General features: G+C 41.9%; 1 protein-coding gene across 14 annotated transcripts in view; it reads left to right on the top strand.

The window, feature by feature from the left end:
* Socs2 (suppressor of cytokine signaling 2) overlaps positions 1-22,385 on the top strand; it is a 273,894-nt gene that overhangs the window by 49,517 nt on the left and 201,992 nt on the right. For 9 of the 14 annotated variants that reach the window (XM_013518343.1, XM_013518338.1, XM_013518347.1 and 6 more), the window contains 5 exons: positions 776-949; positions 2,380-2,473; positions 2,881-3,092; positions 6,259-6,332; positions 7,606-8,208. The exons of 4 other annotated variants lie outside the window; for them this stretch is intronic. In XM_013518343.1, coding sequence (XP_013373797.1) covers positions 776-949; positions 2,380-2,473; positions 2,881-3,092; positions 6,259-6,332; positions 7,606-7,678 — 627 coding nt within the window. In that variant the 3' untranslated portion in view covers positions 7,679-8,208. Of the gene's footprint in view, positions 1-775; positions 950-2,379; positions 2,474-2,880; positions 3,093-6,258; positions 6,333-7,605; positions 8,209-11,035; positions 11,126-22,385 lie in introns of those variants that run through there. One more of the 14 variants, XM_013518369.1, reaches the window with a different exon arrangement.

Raw genomic sequence — 22,385 nt, forward strand, 5'->3', positions numbered from 1 at the left:
CTGATGATGATAAAAATATCTACCAGGAGATGCTGTAAGATCAGAGGTAAAATAAAGAGCATCTATCTGAACTTCAACCTGTCAAGGATGCTCTGTAAGTATTGGTGTACTTGCTTGAAAGCAGTGCAGTAATTCATGACTGTCCTCTGTGGGATCTTCAAACGTGGTGCCCACTGTATTATATTAATATTAAAATATGTACAGCGGTGGTTCTCTGACTTCGGCACACAGAAGAATTCTGTGGAGCTAGGACAACCCACGCATTTGGGGTTGCCCTGGGCTTCCCCCTTTTAGCCCTGAAAAGTCTGTATCTCAGGACTCTGAATCATCCCCTGGAGAATATTTCAAACACAGGTCCACCCCTGCTGCAAGACTGTGATTCAGCAGATTTGATCTGGAGGGGAGCTGGAAATCTGCATTTCTGACGTAGGTCCCAGATGCCTGAGCTGGTCTGGGAGCACCCTGTGGGAACACCCCAGTATGGTTAGAGCCTGTGTGTCCCTCCACAATTCCTATGGTGGAACCTAACATCCAGTGTGATAGTGTAGACTCAGTTGGAGTGACTAAGTCAAACTGTCAGTGCTCCAGGTCAGAAATGGGATTATATACTCATAAAAAATGTCCAAGGGAAATTAAGATGTGTTACGTTCATGCACCTACTTCCCATGCAGGATGTAAGCGTCACCTGCTGCACATGTGTACTAATAAAAACATTGAAACTGAAATAGAAAAAAAAATATCAAAGGGAACCCTTCCATCTCTTCCACCAAACAAGGACACGGCGGCTGTCCCTCCGCTGTGCAGGAACGCAGCAAGGCGCTGTCTTGGGGAAGCAGCTTTGGTCTCCACTGCAGCACCAGCCGGGCTCGGTCTTCGAAGACTCAGCAAGCCTCCTCCAGATGCCAGATCTGCTGGCACCTTGATCTTCAACGTCCCAGCCTCCAAAACTGTGAGCATTACATTTCTGTCATTTAGAAATTACCCAGCCCAAGGTGTTTTGTCATCGTAGCAGGAATGGAATGAGTCGTACTGTCAGAACACTTCCACATTAACGTAGTACTAATTAATGCTTGTATTTAGCAATCCATTTCTAAAAGTCAAGAATCACTCACCTTTTAGAATTCCAGTTTTTCACAGCCCTGTGAGATGGGTGGCACCATCCCTACTTTATAGACAAGAAAACTGAGGCTCAAGGAGAGTTCTATCATTTACATAACCAGGAGGCTTCCCAAGCCCAGGTCTAACACCACAACATGTTTCCTTAACTCTCCCTTCTTAAACCACGGGCTTCTGGAGTCAGTTTGTTTTGGATGAATCCTCTTCCCACCAGGGAGCTGCCCTAGTTCCCCAGCGAGAGGGGCTTCTGGCCAGGCATCACCAGAGAACTAGAGTGAAAACAGCCAAGCTCGAGTGAGGCTTCTGCCACGGCGGCTCCTCTGACATCTAGCTTTTCTAATTAAGAATTAAATACCAGGATGTGAGTTCTGCTTTGCAGATTGCATTATTTCAACAAATCCCACACCATCAGATGTACAAACTAGAGCTACCTCATTGTCTGCCAAAAAATATTTTTAAAAATCCTCTTCCATTACAGTGTAATTGTCAGCTGCCCTGGGAGTCATATTTTATTCTGATTCTGTTTCTGCAGCTTTACTTGGTGTCTGGAATCCCCCAAATGCAGCATTGCTCAATGAATGTAGGAATAAGCTCCAACTAACATTTTATTACATTTTATTTTAGTGATTGATACTGTTATGTGCAAGTTTGGCACAACTTGCTTTGATATTTGATTTCTATTGATTTTTTTCTTTTTCATTCTTTTCACAAAGGAAGTCTAGATTGGTTAGCTTGTGTATTTTCCCTCAAAATCCTTTCTCAGCTCAGAGAACTGGTTAGTTCATGGCCCTCAGCATTTAGTGATCTTAAATAAATTTTGTTTTGTTAGTGCACATTTGCAGTACATGTTTATATTCATCTCAGGAGCAGGTACGTGTACTTAACACTTCTTAATTCTTTTTATTCCCCTTCCCTACTTCTGTCCTCCTTTTCCCTCCCTTCATCTCTAGATCCAATTTCCCATATGGGAAAGATCTATCTCCCTGTTACATCTCAACTAGTTATCTTTGGGATTTTTTTTGAGACAAGGTCTTGCTAGGTAGTGCAGGCTGGCCTTGAACTTGCTTATATAGCTCAGGCTGGTCTTGAACTCATGGCCATCCTCCTGTTTCAGCCTCATGAGTGTTGGGATTACAGGTGTGCACCGCCATGCCTGGCCTAACTAGTTATCTTTGGACCCAACACCCAGCTGGGCCTTGTCATTTCTGGGGTTGCAGCCTTTCCACGTGACTTTGGGGTAACGTTGTTCTTTGATTCTGTGAGATGCTACATGGACCCTGGGAGCAATACCTACCTCGTGGGGTTTGTGAAGGAAGAAGACATGTGTCTGATATGCTGAACATGGCCCCTGGGCTTGGTGAGTGCTGGCCTGTCCATTTTACAGTTAAAAACCTTTCCAGTCTCCCAGCTTCCCTTCACAGGAAGCGTATTTGCTTCCCTGCCTGAAATCCAGCCCCCACCCAGGCTGGGTTGAGTCCTCTATTGTGCTTTTCTGGTTCCGTGGACCTCTCCTTTGTAGCAGCACTCATGGTGCCACTGCCCATTTTTTCTGTGATTGTTTTATGGCTGTCCTCTTCCTCTACCGGACTCCATATGTGTAGGCCCTTGGGAGCCACTCAGACCTGCCTTCACTTCAGAACTCCTTGTAGGGCTGGGCCAGGTTTCCTTTGAGCCTGCTTTGTATTTTGAAATTGTCCTCTGCTCAGTCCTGATTCCTGCCCTCCTTCCTTCCATGGGAGTTAACCTGAGTTCTCCCTAACGCAGCTTGTGCACTCCCACCTGAGTCTCATAGTTGGCGTCCTAGAACCCACCTCATGCCGCCCACCATACCCTTGACAGCAGGAGGAACTGGATCAGTGCTTGCAGAGTGTGAGAGTTCTGCGTCTCTCCCAGTCCCTGGTGCCAGCGGAGCCTCATTAGCTATTTGGGAAGTGATTGAGGAAGCCGGCACAGCGGTGGTGATACCCTCTGGTCTGGTAATTGCTGTTGTGTACCCCACCCCTTCTTCTTCCTTCACGGGGAATCTCTGCACAGGAATTTCTTGGGTTTCTCTCTAGGGAGCTGTTTTCCTCCTCTTCGTTCTGCTCCTTTCACTTTCCCGGTCCCTTCCTCTTGTCCCTCCTTTTCCTGTTGCCTGGCCTAGGGACAGCAAAGCCCAAGGAAAGCGACTGAGAGATGGAGGCGGGAAACGGCTAAGCGGGTTTGGAGGCCAGCTCGCGAACTCCACAGCTTTCTTTCCGAATTCTGCACAGAGCCTGTGAAAAAGGCTGATGCCCAAGAACAGGGGAAATCGATATCCCAAGGCCCTGCTAATTGCAGGGCTGTCAGAAGGCATTTTCTCATTTTGAATGAGAATAAAGAGCCTTTTAAAACAACAAGGTCTCCTCCAAATAGGAGGAGAAAGGGAACTCACATTTTGAGTCCACGTGAAAAATGGCCTCTTTGTTATTAATTTCTCATCGTCATGGACAGCCTACTTCAGTCAGTGCTTATTTTTCTCAGCCCAGTTGTTTTGGTCTTTTTAAAAAGGGCTCCTTCTGCCCTGTCTTAGAAAAAGTGCCAGATTCCTTCTGCCCTTTCCTTGAGAAAGTGCTCAGGACTCTGGTGGTAGCACAGCCATGCCTGTGAGGCTCGCGGCCTCCTTGGTACAGCGGGTGTTTGCGGCCCACTCGCGGAGCCGCATAATTGGGGCACTCAAATGAGATGAGCTTTGAGGACTGTGACAGACTCCAAAGACAAATTGTCACTGTCGCTGTCATTGCCACCTAATCTTCTGTGAAACAGCTTGAAAGTTAAAGTTGTTGTAAAAAAAGGGGAGGGGGGTTATGGAATGCACTTCAAAGCCAAATAGAAAGTTTTCTTAAAAAAATTATTATTTTGCATGCAGTCTGGCAAAGTTGTCTGTTTGCTTATATAATTAAGGATCAATTCATTGTCCCAGTAGTGGACTAAGAATGTCAGACTCCTACCTACACCAGCGCTCTTTTTCCATTTATTCATTGACATGACAGATTTGGAAGACACCGATTCTCTGGGCCAGAGCTTTGGGCCAATCAGGTGGATGTCATTGTCACAGATCTTTTAGTAACCCTTCTTATCCCTCTGCTGTCCACGCCAGCCAGAGCTCAGATGCATGCCGGCATTTCCTCCAAACACAGTGTTACGGTTTAGATCTAAACTGTGTCCCCAAACTCTTATGTGTTCAGAAGAACATTTGGAAGGATCCTGAGGGCGCCAGCTTCTGTCTACCTTCGATATTGATATAGGGGGAAAAAAACCTCCCAACCTGCTAGATGTCTGAAATGCCGAGTTCATGTTCTCTGAAACTGAGGAATGAATTCTAGGAATAACAGAGGTTAAGAGTAGGGAGAATTTATTGAGAGAAAAAAAGTTTCTGTCTAAGAGGGACAGAAGGGAAAGTGGGTTGCCCACCAACCCCACTTCTCAAGGATGTTTTATTGAGCAAAGCCACAAGGGGAGGCGGATTTAAGGTGGGACAGAACTATAATCAGTCAACAGGATTACAAGTGTAGTCACTTATTGATCCAATGGTAATATTGCTCCAAAGGGAAATCACAAGGTGGGCATAAGGAGGGACAAAACGATGGTCAACCAATAAGATTACAACAAATATAATTGCTGATTAAATGGGGGTCAAACTGGGGAGCAAATCATGTAGCAAGTACATATGAGACAGACAAGGACTTTCCTGGAAGGGATGGGTTAAGTTGGTTTGGTCCTCTTCCCCAAGGTGATTGATGCCTATTTAGAATGTTCATCCCCAGGAAAAATATATGAATGAATAGTTCCTTTTTTCTTGAAGCCTGGCCCTCAATGAATATGCCACCAGCCACAGTTGTCTTCTGCATTGACCCCTGGAGAGCCCAGCCCTGTATGACTGCCTAGAATAGTTCTGCCTAACTTACCTATCTGTAATAACGTCATAATTTCATGGCATGGCTGGACATGACGAAACAGGAGGGGTGCCTTGCTGGAAGGAGTGAGTCGTTAGGGCATAAACTTGGGGACAATATCTTGTCCCCTAATCCCTTTCTTTCTATCTCTGCCTCTCTGTCTCTGTCTCTTTCTGTCTCTGTCTACACCACCCCTCCTTCCTGCTTCCTGGCTGCCCTAAGATGGGCAGCCTTCCTCAGTTCAGCCCTTTTGTCTTGATGTTTATGTCTTGCTGTAGGCCTAGAAGCAACAGAGTCAATTGACCATGGACTGCAACTTCTGAAACGCTGAGCCTGAATAAACCTTTCATCCTCTAACTTATGTCTGTCAAGTATTTTGTCCCAGGAGCCAAAATCTGCCAAACACATATGTGATGCTCTGAGAATTTACACTGTTAAGATTCATTTCCTGCCCTCAAGTCTGAGTGTGCAGTGATCCGTGATTTCCTTTGTATAAAGCAATTTTCTGTAAAAATAGGATTTTCCCTCTTTACAGAGGCAGACTGAATGAAGATCTTTGAGCAGCCAGAAGACACTCCCAGGGGATGCCCCTTTAATGCTGATAGATTATAAAATTCTTATAATATTCAAAGGATGCAGGGATCTTGGAATTGTTTTGTAATCAGGTGTAAAAACTTAGTAATGAGATGTGGCCAAATTTTTAGGAGAGATTTATAGTTTACCTGTAAGCATTTTTTGGAACAAGGACAGGCTTTTAAGAAGTATTTGTCTTAGGTACAGACATTTTTCTGAAGGGTAAGCTTTATATTCTATGTGGAACAAAATAAATATGAATAAAATACATATCTACAACACAAATATTACAAAAGAGACATACACTGTGCGTGAAGTGTTTCTCCTTTACCATTTATATGGTAAGATCACAGGCTTCTTGAAGACAGCACGCTGGTCTTATGGCTGTCTAACTCTTAATAATTCTGGTAGACACCTTGAAAATTTGGTATTGTGCTATTCCTCTGCTTAAAATCCTCCAGTGGCCCTCCAAGGCCTCCACGGCACTGGGGTCCCTCACGATCAAGCCTGGCCTCACCTCTTGCTGTTGCCCCACTTAAACTCCACACTTCAGTTACTGGGAACAAACTGCAATAGCATGACCTAATCAGTTGCGTGTGAAGATGCTCTTTCTCCACTCTGTCACAGGCTAATTTCTTCTCTTTCCTTTTTTCAGGCCCTGGTCAGGATCTCCTGCGAGATGATCTGCCTGCCCCTTCACTTCTTGCTCCAAACCTTGTCTCCCGTTAGGTCAAGTCCACTTTTCGGAGTTGCATTATCATCTTGACGTCGTCCTTGACATGCTGAGTTGTTCTTTAGTAGTTTATTTGATCGTCATCTTGGAGAACAGACTCTGTCTTGTTCATGGTTAATTCCTATAGTCTAGTGGCAGCCTCTGAGAGGTGAAAACACTCCTAAGAGTTTAGGTAGAATTACAGAGTGTTAAAGTACACTTACCTTGCAGGGTCCAGCCTTCTCCTTTTACACATCAGAAATCAGGCCAGAGATAGAAAGGTTTGTCCAAGCTCTCATGACTGATTAACAGCTGAAGAGGAGCCTGTTGCTTTTGCCTGCCTTGGTTCCCTGGGGGAAGCTGCTGTCCCATCTCAGTCTCACCATTGGGGGTAGTGCTGATTCACTCCCAATTCCAAGGTGAACACTGAACAAGTCCTGGCCTTTCAGAGCATCAGGACTTATGTTCCCAAGAGGACAATCAACACCAGTAAGGTCCGATTTCAGGACACTGGAAAAGAGAAGATGGGATACTCCACTGGGCTTGCTGAGAGGATAGGCGGCAAACTTGGGCCTGTCAGTGGCCATAGGTGGAGAGCCAAGGACAGCAGTGTCACATCATGGACAGTTTGTCTCGGGGACATTGCAGACCCCATGGTAGCCATAGCAGACCCCATCCCTGTAGGAACACACTTATGATTTGCCTTGGGGATTGTTTTGTTTTTGTTTTCTTCCTAAGTCAAGTTTCTGTTCCTTCACCTAATTAACTTGATATAACCTTAGAGCTAGAACTAGCCTCTTGATCCCACATGCAAAATTCTTTACTCAACCAACTGGGGAGCCCTCTGATTGATCCCCGCCACCTGCTGTCGTGTGGCAGAAAGCAGCATTAGGAGGGGAGGGGAGACAAGAAGGCCACTTTTTTTTTTTTTTTTTTTTTTTTTTTGGTGGTACTGGGGATTGAACTCAGGCCTTGTGCATGCTAGGTAAGCAAGAGGGCCACATTTTGATGGGTAAGAGTGTGTGCTTCCAGTGAGGGGCTCTGGGGAGCAGCGGGAGCCTTGAGGTCTCTGGGGGAAATGGCAGAGGTAGAGCTGGTATGAATAAGAGAGTACATCTGAACCACATTTTGCCTGCTTCCTTGTTTTGACCCTGGCAGTGTAATGAATAAGAGCTGATGGGGCAGTGTGTGTGTGTGTGTGTGTGTGTGTGTGTGTGTGTATAGAGGTGCTCCATGCAGTTAGAAGTTGGACTTTGTCTTCCAGATTAATGAACATATCTTTTGGTTTAGACCTGGGAAAGCTGCTGAAAGATGGAGCAGAAAAATAAAAGCAAAAGCCAAGACATCATTATTTTACCCTTAACATCTCATGACTCACCTGCAGCGTGGGAAAGTAGTAGCTGCAGAATGGCCGCAGCCACAATAAACATTCTACAGACCCAGTGCTCCTGATGTGGCCGTGTGGGGCAGGCCATGGCCCTTGGCGGTTGCCCGGGGAAACAATGATCTCACCATGATGTGCTTATTAGATTGCTTCATGCTTTGGGGATAACTTGGTCTCTAGTCTCAGTTCTCCATCACAGTGCCCTGGAAACATGAACTGAGACTGAGGGCCTGTCCCTGGTGGGAATCCCATATGACGACGGGATTTTTAGAGTTCTGCTTTATCTTGTGGGCCCCTCTTCTCTGTATGAGAACCACAGAAAACTGAACAATGGTGTTTGGAGTCAGGGTCATGGTTCCCTGGTTTCACACATATATACATTGAGCTAAGCACCTCTGCATGTTGAGTTTTCGGTATGTCTGTTATATTGCAACAAAAAATTATATTATATAAAATGCAATCATTTGTCACCATGAAGATTTGAGAAATAAAACTAAGTGAGAACCCTGGAAGTTATATGATGATACTAAAGTGAGCCTCTGGATGACCCAGAATATATGTGTATTAATTTTAAAATAGATGATCATCAAGATGAAAATATAAATTTAAAAGATAGTAGAATGTCTACAACTCTCCAGAAGCCTTGGATACTGGTTGAGAAAAACTGAAATATGACGATAGCTCAGGATCATAGGGTAAGGTCATGCATCTTTTCAAATCTCTCCACTTGGGTTAGCACCATTTCTAGTTCAAGCCACCAGCAGCTCTGGTTTGGACTGTACCAGGATCTTCCCAGTCCTGACCTCTGCATAATCTATTGCCAGCTCTGTAGAAGATGGTAGGTTTAAAACATCACTCAAATTACTCCCCAAACTGGAGCTCTTCAAAGACCTCCTGGTACTCTTAGTCTTAAAGGCCAAGTCCTTTTCCATCCCCCATCATGCCCATCGTTGACCAGACCCTGCCCACCCCTCTGAACAGCTTCCTACCACTCTCTTCCTGACCCACCAGTCTCCACCAGTCTCTCAGGCCTCTTCATTCATTCAACTGCTCATACTCATCCATGCCTTTGGAATTTCGCATGTGTTCTTCTGCCTGAAATATGGTGCTCCCAGATCTTTGCCTCTTGGCTCTCTCTCATTATTCAGTCTCAGTTCAAATATCATCTCTTTGTGAAGCCCTTGCAAGCCTTCATCCTGTTACCTTGCTTTATTTCCTTCATTCCACCCAAGGCTGATCTGTGCAAGTAGTTGTTGGCCAGAGGGTAAGTGCCAGGAAGTCAAGGACTGTCAAGGTTTGTGTCAGTCAGTACCCTTGCAAGCAGCATTTGACATTCTTAAAGGAACTTTACCCACAGAAATTTAACAAAGGGACTATGTACAGAAATGTGGGCAGAATGAAGGGAACCAATGAGGCACATTGAACTATCCAGGGCATAGCATTGGCCAGAAGGAGCAAGTAGAGGGGGCTGTAATCTTTGCTTTCCTTTGCTAAAATGGAATACTGGAGGCTGGTTAACTTTATAGAGAAAAGAGGTTTATTTTGCTCAAGGTTCTGGAGGTCCAAGGCTGAGGGGCTGAATCTGTTAATGGTCTTCCTACCAAGGGAATCCAGAAGTGTACATGGTATTGTATGGCAAGAACAGGCACTCAACGTAAGTTGATTGAATGGATGGCTGAATGAACAAGGGAGGCTGGCGAGAATGACAAGGGATACCAGAAGTACTATTTAACAGGCTTCTACTGTGTTGAGCATCAGCCTCTATGGGAAGTCTTATTCACTGCACATGGAAATTCTGTGATAGGTACTGGTATCCGTATGTATAGTTGAAGACCCTGAGACCTCAGGGGTTAACATCCCCATTAAGAAGAAATCACGGAGCTCGGATCACAACTGGCATCCAAAGTTTTCCTGCTGCATCACATTAAACATACCCGCATCACCAGGCGCCGCACCCCACTCCCTGCCTGGAATGCCCATCAGCCTACTGACATCCCAGTGAACTTCTGTGCCAAGTTGCCCTTTTCTACAGCCTGCCCAGGCTCACCACAGCCTCCTCTGCATCTTACACCAAGTGTTCTTTGTTGTTTGCATGCTAGTTGCCGCCTATTTCTTCACAGTGCAATTATCTGAGAGCATCCCACCTCCTTACATCTTGGAAGCAGGATTTTTTTTTTATCTCTTGCCATTACTTTGCATGTATAAGCTTTGCAGGTAACCAATAAAATTATGTTAGTTTGCCTGTTTACTTATGTTGCATGAATCACTTTCAAAGTCTTTTGTTTCAAAAAACCACATTTTTATACATGCTGCATAAACTTGTACCCTGATGCTCATTGAATCATGAGTATTTTTCTATTTCCCAACTTTTGTAAACAGTTTTTGTAATGGTGCTGCAGTGGTCAGTCCTCTGGATATACTGAAATTTATGTACAATATCAATATCTATGAGAATTTTTAGAGTTGCATTTCTTTCATTGGAATCACTTCTATAAGAACCTGTCTTTAGAGAAAGCTTAGGAAGAGTGATTTGACTCCACAGTTGTTAAATTAAATCTAATTTATTTTGTAAATGATCGTATAGTGGAAGAACAACAGTGTCCTCTGGTATATACAGATGGATGAACACTTTTTGGAAATCCGTCCATCCATCCATCCATCCATCCATCCATCCATCCAGGTCTCCACTCCTCAGGAACCATGGTGGGGAATGTGGCTGTCTCCAAGGTAGGTTGCTGGCCGCCTGTGAACATTTAACATTTAACTATTTCCAGCATAGCTCCTGACCTTTGGAAACCTAAGCACAATTGTCATCATGACTATGCCAACTTCTAGCCAAAACCACATAGAGGGGGCTGGGGATTTAGCTCAGCAGCACAGTGCCTGCCTGGCAAGTGCAAGGTCGTGAGTTCAATTCCTGGTACCAGAAAAAAACCCAAAAAACCAACCAAACAAACAAACAAAAAAACCCACATAGAGTCTGTTATGTGGTATCCTCACGTGGCTGAACATCGCAGCAGTTTTGGAGGTACCAGACTGAAATGACAGCTTTCATTATTATTTAGAATACAAAAGTGTCCTCTGTAGGATCAGGAAATCCCCAGTTCTGTTTTTGAAGTGGTCTTGAGGCATAGGAGGGGAAGTGGGAAGAGAACTATGTTGACTAAACATTGACGTAAGGATGGGTCAGAGCCTTGTTCTCTCTTTACAGGCATAATGCACTGCTGAGAGTGGTGAGATTTAGAGCTGCATTGCCCAGGTGTGGATTGAGAGCCCTACTCCTCTCTCCGTGATTGTGTGACCATGGCAAGTTCTATAACTTCTGTCCCTTACATGCTGCAGCTGCAAAGTGAACTAATAATTTCATCTTTTTCATAAGGCTGCTGAGGCCTAATTCATTCTGGTTTGGCACATATTAAATGCAATGTGAGTATTTGCTATCACTATCACTTATCTTATTTTAAAGTCTTTTAATTTAATTCTCACCACCAATTTAAGATCAGGATTGACCATGGCCCACAGATACTTCCTTAATTTGAGCCCACGTGTAAAACTCAGGGCTGGGGATATAGCTACGTGGTGGAATGCTTTCCTAGCAGGAGCCAAGCCTTGGGCTCAATCCCTAACATGAAAGACGGTGAAATAAAACAATGAAGTTTTATGTAAAATCTGGATTTCTGGCTCTTCTTGAAAAATCTTCATCTGGTGGCAGCTGGTGCGAGCTGAGAGGCCCTGACCTCCACAGGTGGGGCTTGCACCTTGCCATGTACCCTGAAACAGGATAATTTCACAGGCGAGTGCTACAAACCCCAACTAAGAGTTGCTTCAAGTCAAAATTTCTGTCTCAATGAAGCAGTCTAAGGGAGGGTAGTTCCAGGGTTGACACAGTGACATGAAGTTGTTGTCAGGAACTGTTATTCATCCACAGATGTTCCACCAGCCTTCTCAGACATCGTCAGCAACTCAGCTTAGATGTTCCTCCTCTCTCTCTCTCTCCCTCTCTCTTTCTTTCTTTCTCTCTCTCTCTCTCTCTCTCTCTCTCTCTCACACACACACACACACACACACACACACACACACACACACACACACACGGCCGCCTCTTTCTTATAAAGGAAACCTCAAGTCAATAATGGTGAACCTGTTAGAGCTTTCAGTGATACAAACAGCCCACGCGGCATGTGCACCATAGGTTCGCCACCACTGCCCTGGATCATTGGCCCTGACCTCACAACTGGCCAAGATTGGCGCAGGTCAGTACCCTCGGCGTGAGGGAGCAGAGGAAGTCTTGTGCCACCTGTTCTGCTGCTGAAAGAGGCAACGCAGATTCTGTGCACACGGAGGAACAGGGAAGGGAGTGAACGGGCTGCAAAGCGGTCAGGGACATGTTACACAGTAATTGCTGAAGTGTGCACGCCTAGCTCCTCCTTTTATTTAATTACCCCGGAGCAACAGAACTTTGATTCCTATGGAAGATGTGGTTGTCTTTTTATTTTATTGTTATCACAGACAACATGCAACTGGTCTGACACAACTGATAGTTGCTTACAAGAATGCCTGCTACATACTAACCCTTTAACACGTGCTAGTTACTCCTCTTCTTGGGGCAGAATTTGAGGCATGATTAGGCAGATTTATTTAAAAAATCACTTTGAGTTCTTTAGAAAGATTTGTATCTTTCCAAAAAGATGACACAATGATTTTGCCGTTCAGGGTCTGAAATTCATGATTACTCCTGCATGGATAACCATATCATCAAGGAATGTTTATGCTGTTTCCCGGTACACGCGTAAGATGTCATTTAAGAGGCTGTTCAGAGACAGGGGCACTACCCTCTAGGTACTTGGTATGGTCTGAATGTGTCCCTAAAAGGCATACATCAAGACTTAACACCAGTGTGACAGTATTAAGAGATGGGGCTGTAAGGAGGGGATTTAGTTGGGGTGATGGAGATTATAAAGGGTTGTCAGGACCTTGTGTTTGTTCCTTTCTTCTCTTCTGTCCCTTCTGCCAAATGAGGACTCAGTATTCAGGCTTCCGTACTGGAAGAAGACCCAGCTTCAGGAGACATTGAACCTGCAGGTCCCTTGCTCTTGGACTTCCAAGCCTCCAGAATTTTGAAAAATAAACCTTTGTTATTGCAAATTATGCAGTCTCAGGTATTTTGTTGTAGCAGCCCAAACGGACTAAGACAATACTAGTCACCAAACCACCTTTGAGGGCACTGTTTCATAAGAGTCAGACCAAGGAGGGGATGGAATGCTGCGAGCATCAGAGAAGGCTCCGGACCCTTCCCTGGTGGGTGAGGGGGAGTAAGAGGAGGAAGCCCAGCGCACACCATGTCAGCAAAATTGTTTCTGACTCACTAAAGACAGAGCCTCAGAGCGTGACCCAGCAAGAAGCCTTGGTGAGAAAATTCTTGGTTTCCTTAATAGAGGGGCTAGTGCTTCTCACTGGTCTTTCTCAACTGTACTTTATAAGCACTTTCAGGACAAGTAGGTTGGAGCCCGGCCCTTTCCCAGTTCCCTGAGACGATCTTTTAAAAACTCTTAGCAGTGAGCAAAGGCCCCACTTTCCCCTACCTCTGAGTATCTCAGATCCTTTGCTCTTGCTGGTAATTTCCCATGCTGAATCATTCCTGGGCTGTCTGGCCATCTCCTGGGTCAGCCAAATAGTTTTAAACATCCTCAGTGACTCATGTATCCTCACCAGTTCTTTTATTTATTTATTTGATGTCACACACACACTAAAAAGAAGTCTCTGTTTACTCAGTTCTATAGCAGTGAATTTTAGATTTCTCAGCACGTCTGCCCTTGCATTTTAGTTTTCTACCTTGTACAATCAAAATAAAGATCTAATTATTTGATCTTTAGCCAACTCCTAGATTCAGCCAGGGATGTCAAATTCAGGATCCAGCCTTACAAGGTTTAAGGATTCTTTATGAGAAAAGAATGGCATAGCATTGCTATTTTGTAAGAAAGAAAAGTCTTGGCTACTTAGCACATTGGCTCGGCTGCTTTGCTACCTTTGATCATCTGGCATCAAAACCTTGCATCTGAAATCCCCCAAAGGGGAGGCTAACGGAGGCACGGACCAAAACCTATATTATTATTTTAAAGCAGCCCTGAAAATTCAGGGTGCTCAGTGGCCGAGAGGAGGGAGATGTGATCAAATTAATGATCCACGTGAGTGGGACCAGGGTGCATACCAGGGTGAATACTTAGCACGTGGTTTTGTAGCTGTTCTGCCAAAGGCTGGGCTCTTCCCAGCTTGAGGTCATGGCTTAGGTCTTCCTAGGGAGCAATTAAAGTCAAAGGAGCCTCCTTTTGCTTCTCCTACAGCTGCCATTTTATCTCAACAAGGTCCTCCTTGGAGGCTTCTTAAGGCAACATCTGGTCTCTGCTGAGTGTGGACATAAATCCAACAGGACGCCACCTCTGCAGAATATGTGAGGCAACATGGTGCCTTCCCAGCCCTGTTTTGCTGGCTGCCTCCCAGCTGCACTGCCTCTGCTAACAGATTTTACATCCGGGCACCTCACGAATCACACACTTACCAAGCAGTCCAGGATGCTTCACATGCCAGAGCCTCTGAACATGCCATCTGCTTCTACTCCTTAGCTCCCTGGAGAACTCCTACTCGTCCTGGAAGACTGAATTCAAGCGTTTCTTCCTTCTCCCATTTCTCTAAATAGGACCAGAACTTTTAAAAGAGTTTTTAAATTTTGAGACAGGGTCTCACCAAGGCACTAAATTGCCCAGGCTGGGGTTGAACTTCCGATCCTCCTGACTCAATCTTCCAGAGTGCAGGGATTACAGGTGTGTGCCACTTTGTCCAGCTTCTTATAGCAGTCTGTTGACCTTAATGTCTGTCTCTCTTATATTTTGAACTTCACGTAAGGAAGGGCTTCTATTGTTCTGAGTTGCAGTATCCTATCTCATGGGAAGTGTTTACCAAATACTTGATGAATAAGAAATTATTTTCTAATATTTACATTTCTCATGTTATGAGATTATATGGAATTAGAAGATATAGGAAATACAGCAGTATATAATAAAGGGGATACTAAAAGCCATGAACTGTCTCACCAGAGTTAACCTCTATTAATAACGTGACACACTTATAGTTTCAGCTGCTTGACAGATTGAAGGAGGAGGATTGTTTGAGTCTAGGAGTTCAAGACCAATTTGGGCAACATAGTGAGACCTTATTTTCAAAATGTATTGAGATATTCATGTGGGTTTTGTTTTAATTTTCTCTCTAGATGGTTTTGTATTTTTCAAAATAACAACTTTATTGGCATACTTTATATACCATACAAGCCACCCATTTAAAGTATAGGACTACTTCAGTGATTTTTATTACATTCAGACATACAACCACCACTGCCACCATTAATTTTAGAACATTTTCATTGCTCCAGATCCATTAACAATAAATATTTTCCTTCCACTCCATCCCTCCTTCTGTCCTTAGGCAACAACCTATCTATTTTCTGCCTCTATAGATTTGGCTGTTCTGAACATTTCGTAGAAATCATATGACCTGTAGCTCTTTGTGTCTGACATCTTTTACCTTGAATAACGTTTTCAAGGTTCATTCATGTTATAGACTATATTTGTACTTCATTCCTGTTTATGGCCAAATAATATTCCATTGTATGAGCACACCACATTTTAATTATCTGTTCATCTATTGGTGGATATTTATGCTGTTTCCACTTTTTGGCTATTGTGAATAATTCTGCTATGAAAATCTGTGCACAAGTTTTCGTTAGACCCATGTGATGTCATTTCTTTTGAGTACTGTGGGGGATTACTTAATGGTCAGTTTAAATGAGAACACGCAGCTGAGCTGAGTCTAGTTCTGGGCGTGGAAAGACTGAGAATTTCCCAACCTGTGGGAAGGGAAGTGTGCAAGCTGCTGATTCTCCTGGAGAAACTTGCTGCAGCTGGGGTGTTCTTGTCAGAGGAGGAGGAGGAACTCAGGTCCTTGCTGTTGCTGAGGATGGTTGCTCTTTGGAGGAGCTCTGGTCTTCGCCTTGAGGTCGCTTCCTGGCTCCAGTGCAGATCCCTTAGCCTGCTGGCACAGGTCCTTCATCCCACTGGTGCAGACTTTCTAGATTCCGCCACTGAACTTTGGGCCTTCCCAGTGCAGATGTTTGATACAGACTTGCATCAGACATTGTCCTGGCTCTAGGCCTCCAGCTGGGCTTGTGGAAAACATTGCCATGGGCTCTGGGTCTTCAGCTGGATTCTTTGGGTCTCTAGCAAGTGGACAGATCTCCTGCACTCCTCAGCATGTGATTTCTTGGGTGAATATTATAAAATAATCTTATAAATTATGTGTCCCGTATTAACTCTATTCCCTTGCAAACCCTGACTACAACAAGTACATACCTCAAATATGATAATTTTATGTTTAACATTTTGAGGAACTTTGAAATTTTTTTTCAAAGCCAGTGTATCATTTTACATTCCCGTCAGCAGTGTGCAGGATTCCAAATCCTCCACATGCTCACCCACACTTTAATTACCTATGTGTTTATGATAGCCATCCTGGCAGGTTCAAAGTGCTATCTCATTGTGGTTTTGATTTGCATTTCCTTGATGGTTAATGATGTGGAATGCTTTACTGTGTGTTTATCGGCCATCATCCAGACTTCCGCCATTAAATACGATGTTTCCTGTGGGTTTTTAATGGATGTCCTTTCCTAGATTGAAGACATTCTTTGCTTTTCCTAGTGAGTACAGTTTTGTTGTTGTTTTGTCAAATGCTTTTTCTGCATGTATTGAGATAATCATGTGGGTTTTGTTCTTATTAATATTGTATATTATGTTAATTTTTTTCAGATGTTAAGCCAACCTGCATTCCTGGGGTAAATCTTGTCATGGTGTAAAATTCCTTTTGTATGGGGCCGGGATATAGTTCAGCAGCATGGCACCTGTCTGGCAAGTGCAAGGTGCTGGGTTTGATTCCCAGTTCCAAAAAAGAAAAAAAAAAATTCTTTTTATGTGTTGATGTATTTAGTTTACTAATATCTGTTAAGAATTTTGTGTCTGCATTCATAGAGATATTGATTGGTCTGCAATTTTCTTTTTTGTATCTTTGTCTTCTTTGGGTTTTATCATAATCCATTGTTTGGCTATTCTCTAGTCCATTAATTTCTATTTTATTCTTTGATTTCCTTCCTTCTGCTCTGCTTGGTTTGGATTTATTTTCCTCCTCTTTTTGCCATTGTGTTAAAGGTAAGCCAAGAGATCTGATATTTTTTTCACATTTTCTCCCTTTTTAATATAAGTTTTATAAACATCAATTCTCCTATAAGCATAGCTTTATATGCATTCCTTATGTTTTGGTATGTTGAGTTCTTATTTTCATTAATCTCATAGTATTTTCTAATTTTCCTTGTGATTTCTTCTTTGACTCATCTGTAATTTAGGAAGATGTTGTTTAATTTCTACATTATTTATGGACTTTCTAAAATTTTTCTGTTACAGAGTTTCAATTTTATTCCATTGTTGTTGGAGAACACAGTTTGTATGATTTCAGTCCTTTTTTAACTTTCTGAAATAATTATATATCATCTGTTCTAGAGAATGGGCTGCATGCACTGAAAAGAACGTGGATTCTGCAGTTGTTGAGGGGAATGTTTTATAGAGGTTTTTTAGGTCAAGTTGGTTTATAGTATTTTTCAGTACTTTCATTTCCTCATTAATCTTCTTAGTGTAAAATGTCTCTCTTACCCTTAATATTTTTGTTTTGTTTTAAAATTGGCTTTGTTTGATGTTAGTATAGTTGCCTTAGCTTTCTGATGGTTCTTGTTCGCCTGGTATATCTTTTTCTTTTTTTATGTTTCATTAGTACAGGTTGCAACACATAATGATTACATTCATAGTAGGGAATTGGTACATGCACATAATACATTTTAACTGTTCCCCTTCCATTCACCCCCATTTTATTTTACCAGCATCAGATTCATTTATTTATCTCATAAGACCTTATAAAGACAATGAATGGTACAATATATCTTTTTCTATCCTTTTATTTTCAACTATTTGTATCTTTGACTCCAAAGTGTCTCTTTTTTTTTTTTAGGAAATTAACAATGGTTGTTGTATTACTTATTGATATCTTCATAGTTTCTCAGGAAAACAAATAGAGACATACAAGATTGATCGAACAAGTCATCATTAACACAAAGTGTGTCTCTTATAGACAGAATTTTGTTGGATCTTATTTTTTTCCTATTCTGATAATTTTTACCCTTTGACTGCTATCATTGTTATAGTTGGGTTTATGACTGCCAGTTTACTTTTTGCTTTTTCTATCTCATTTTCTTTTTCTCTGTTTCTCTAGTGCTTTCTTTTGCATCGTTATTATTTTCTACAGTAACATTTTAGTGCTTTTAATGATTTTTTTGTTTGTTGTTTTGCCCTACATTTTTTAGTTTCTTCCTTACTGGTTGCTCTAGATCTCACTATATACATCTCAGTTTATAAGAATTGACTTCAGATTTACAGTATCTTAGTTACAGTGAAATACAGAAGTTTCATTCCTGTGGAATTCTATTTCCTCTCTCTTTTTTGTGATAGTATTGTAATATATATAATATATATAAATTTACATGTATATATGGTAAGAATTCAGTACATATGTTGTTATAATCATGACTTTGTGCCTATAAAAAATTGAGAAAAAATATATAAAATACTGTAATATAGTAAAATAATAACATAAGAATATATGTAGAGACTTTTCTATCTTGTATATGACATTTTCCCATTGGTGAGATAAAATACCCAACACCTGCAACTGAATGGATGAGAGATTTCTTCTGGTTCATGGTTTCAAAGGGTTCAGTCCATGGTTAATTACATTGTTCCAAGGCAGAAACAGAAGGGGAGGGCAGAGGAAAGCTGCTCAGCCTTGACAGCCAGGAAGCACAGAGAAAGGATGAGCCAGAGAGAAATACACCCTCCAGAGGCATGATCCCAGTGACCCCACCCCCATCACAAGTGGGCCTTCCCTCCTAACAGCACACTCAACTATGAACTCATCAGTGGAGTAATCCACTAGTGAGTATAATAGTGCTCCATGATCCAGTCACCTCCAAAAGTCTCACCTCTAAACACGAGATTTTTGGGGAAAATTTTAGATCGAACATGTAGCATATTCCAATCCTTTTTACCTTTTCTGGTTTTCTTCATTTATTCCATTTTATTTTAGTTACCCTCTGCTGTAATTTCCTACTCTAATCAACTTTGTTCCTGTTTACTTCTTTTGTGCTATTACTATCAAATATATTACATTTCTATATGTTAGGCCCAAATATACAGTTATATATATTATTTTATACAATTGTTTTTAAAATCTGTGAAGAGAAGAAACATGTATTTATACTCTTTTAATTAGCTACATAGTAATTAGCTTTACTAATGTTATTTTTGTGTGTGTGTGTATAAAATCAAATTATTCTGAGGTTACTTGCTTTCATCTTGAATAACTCTTTAGTGTTTCTTATGAGATGGGCCTATAGCTTTTGCCCTGTTCATTTCACTTAATATCAGGTCATTTCCTATCAATTTTTTTTAAAAGAACACAACTTAGGTCTAGAATCAGCTACTTCCAAAGTGTGGCTGGCCCCTCCCCCACTTAAACTACTATAATGCTATAGTAAAAAATATAAAAAGCAAATGAAGCTTTGTTACTTCTATGCCTACATTAATTATATTATAGATTGCCAATGTGAACCAGATAATTTCTCCCTGGAAAAAAAAGCCAACTTGTATTTCCTGTCCTAAGGGGCTGTTTTCAACTTTTAAAAAAATTGCAAATTATATAATCATGCATATGTTTGCATAGATGTAATTTGAGACACCTTCCATTTATTTATTTATTTATTTATTTATTTATTTATTTATTTGCAGTACTGAGGATTGGACTCAGGGCCTTCACACTGAACCACACCTTCATTTCTCTTTTTGTTTTTTGAGACATGATCTCACTAAGTTGCCTAAGTGGGGCTCATACTTGCAATCCTCTTATTTTAGCCTCCTAGAGTGGTGGGATACAAGCATTATGGTTTGTGTCTAGATGTCCCCCCAAAACTCTTACGCAGTCATAGGTGGGGCTTTTCAGCGGTGGCTGGATCTAGGGTGTGTGATGCTGGGATCAAGGGTGTGTGATTGTTAAATTAGTCCACTGATTGGTTTGGCATAGTTCTGGGTAGGATTAAGGATGCCCCTCCCTGGATGAATGCTCCCCACCCTAAGGGTGTATATCCTGGGTAAGATGGGAGGGACAGAAAGAGGGTCTGTGCTTATTATTTGTTGCTCATTTGCTGCTTGCTGCCTTCGGCCTGCCTGCCCTGTGGTGCACCTCTGCATGTCACTCTGCCTTGGAGCCAGCCAACTACGAACTGAAACATCTACAAACTGAGCCGAATAAACCTTTCCTTCTTTAACTTTGAGTGCCAGGTATTCTGTTTCAGAAATGAGAAAAGCAACCAAGACAATAAGCATGAGCCACTGCACTTGGCATTTTATTATTTTCTTGAGACAGGATTTTGCTTCATTGCTCAATCTAGTCTTGAACTCCTAGATTCAAGTTATCTTCCTGCCTCAGCTTTCTAAGTGCTAGGACTACAGGCACATGCCACTGTGTCCAGTGAACTTTTTTTAATGCACAAGTAATCTGAGGATACATTTATATCTAAAACTCAGACAACCAAAAATCCTGTCCCAGAGCTGCTCTTGTGGGACATCTCCATTTCCCTCCCGACTGTGATCACACACATGGTCTTAGTGCATGTGCCTTTTGACAGGTCCATCTGTGTACTTACATATACACAGAGAGACAAAAAGGGAGAAGGAGATGGAGAAGGAGGGAGAAATATTTGTGCTTTTCTCTTTTTGGTACTGATTTTAGTATAAACCAGAGGGGTCACCTTGTTTGTCCTATTTCTTATCTTGTTTTCTTCCCTTGACAACATGTCTAGGGAAACAGGTCATGGTGGCACACATCTGTAATCCAAACAGTTGGGAGGCTGAAGCAGGAGGATTGCCACAAATTGAAGGCCAGCCTGAGCTACGTAGTAAAACCCTGTCTCAAAAAACAAAAAAACAAAACAAGAAGAAAACAACAAAAAGCAGGTCTAGGGGGTCTTTTCAAGCCACATTTGAACTAATTATCTTTTTAAAATGTCACATAGAATTCCAGAGTCAGTGAAGTGTGTGTTGAGTCCCTCATGTGTGTGTCAGGTCACAGGGCTTCAGAGACTCTGTTCTCATGGGGCTTTACCCCTGTAGAATGGTTGTACCAAATGTGCCTTTCCTATTTTGATGAGTATGCAGGTTTTCTCCAAGGACAGATGCTTAGAAGAGGAATCACGGGGTCTTGGCATCTATCATGAAATTGCTTTCCAGGAAGTGAGACCAGCTTATATTCCCAGAAGGAACAGGGGAGAGTACTTGCTTGCTAACTCAATAGATGGAAATTTCAGTTTTAATTTTCATTTTTTATTACTACTGAGATTCAGTATTTTTTCATGTTTATTAGACAGTCGTATTTTCTCTGTGGATTGTAAAAATTTCTTTGTTTTGCCCATTTTCTAATAAGGTCTATTTTTATATTTTATTTATTTGCACAAATAATATGTATATTTTCTTTTTGTAGCTTTTGCTGAAAATAATTTTTGCTTTTTGCATCTAATTTTTTAAATGTCTCTATAATGGACAAATTTATATTTCTAAAGGTTTTATTTTAGTGAAATCTAAGCTTCCACTTTTTTCCTCTGGTTTCTTTTTTTGTTTTTTTTATCCTACAAAATCAAGATAAGATGAATGCCAGGTGTGAAGATGCATGCCTGTAACCCCAGCACTTGGGAGGCTGACGCAAGAGGATTGCTGGAGTTCTAGGGCAGCCTGAGCTACAAAATGAGTTCAAGACCAGCCTTAACTGCATAGTGAAACCCTGTCTAAAAAAAAGGCAAAAGATTTATTCAATCTGAAGAGAAACCAGGATGTAAACCTATCTAAAAAAAAAAAAAGGATAGGATAAATAACCATCTATTTACTGAGCTATTGATTCCATTCTTAATACTTTAAATTCATATTTTAAAAATGTAAGGAATAAAGATTTAACTTCAATATTTTTCCCCAAAAGCTATAATCATATAAATTACCAAATAACCCTTCCTTTGTCCATAATATCTGATGCTATAGGGCTTGGCCTCCAATCACCCATGTGAGACAATTTTATTTACTATTTTTCCTTTGGTGATTGATCTTACCCCCTTTAATATCCTCCATACACACCTATGTCAATGTGTTTGGTACAGTCCTTCAATAATAGGCACACGCTTATGCAATGTGCATTGTTATATGTGCTTCAAATGTACATTTAATGATAAACTGGTAACTCTTGCAGACCATTCTGTTTTCTTATAGATCAGTTTCCCTGCTTGCTACGGTTGGGATCTTAAATGCTCCCCATAGGCCCATGTGTTGGGGCCTTGGACCTCAAGCTGTAGTGGTGCCACTGGGAAGTGGTGAGACCTTTAAGAAGCAGGATCTAATTGCTGGATGTGGTGGTGCATACCTGTAATCCCAGCCCTTGGGAGGCTGAGGCAGGAGGATTGCCATGAATTTTTTTTGTTTTTTGTTTGTTTGTTTGTTTTTTGTCC

Source organism: Chinchilla lanigera, unplaced genomic scaffold (assembly GCF_000276665.1).
Source record: "Chinchilla lanigera isolate Chin_1 unplaced genomic scaffold, ChiLan1.0 scaffold00004, whole genome shotgun sequence".
NCBI classification, from domain to species: domain Eukaryota; kingdom Metazoa; phylum Chordata; class Mammalia; order Rodentia; family Chinchillidae; genus Chinchilla; species Chinchilla lanigera.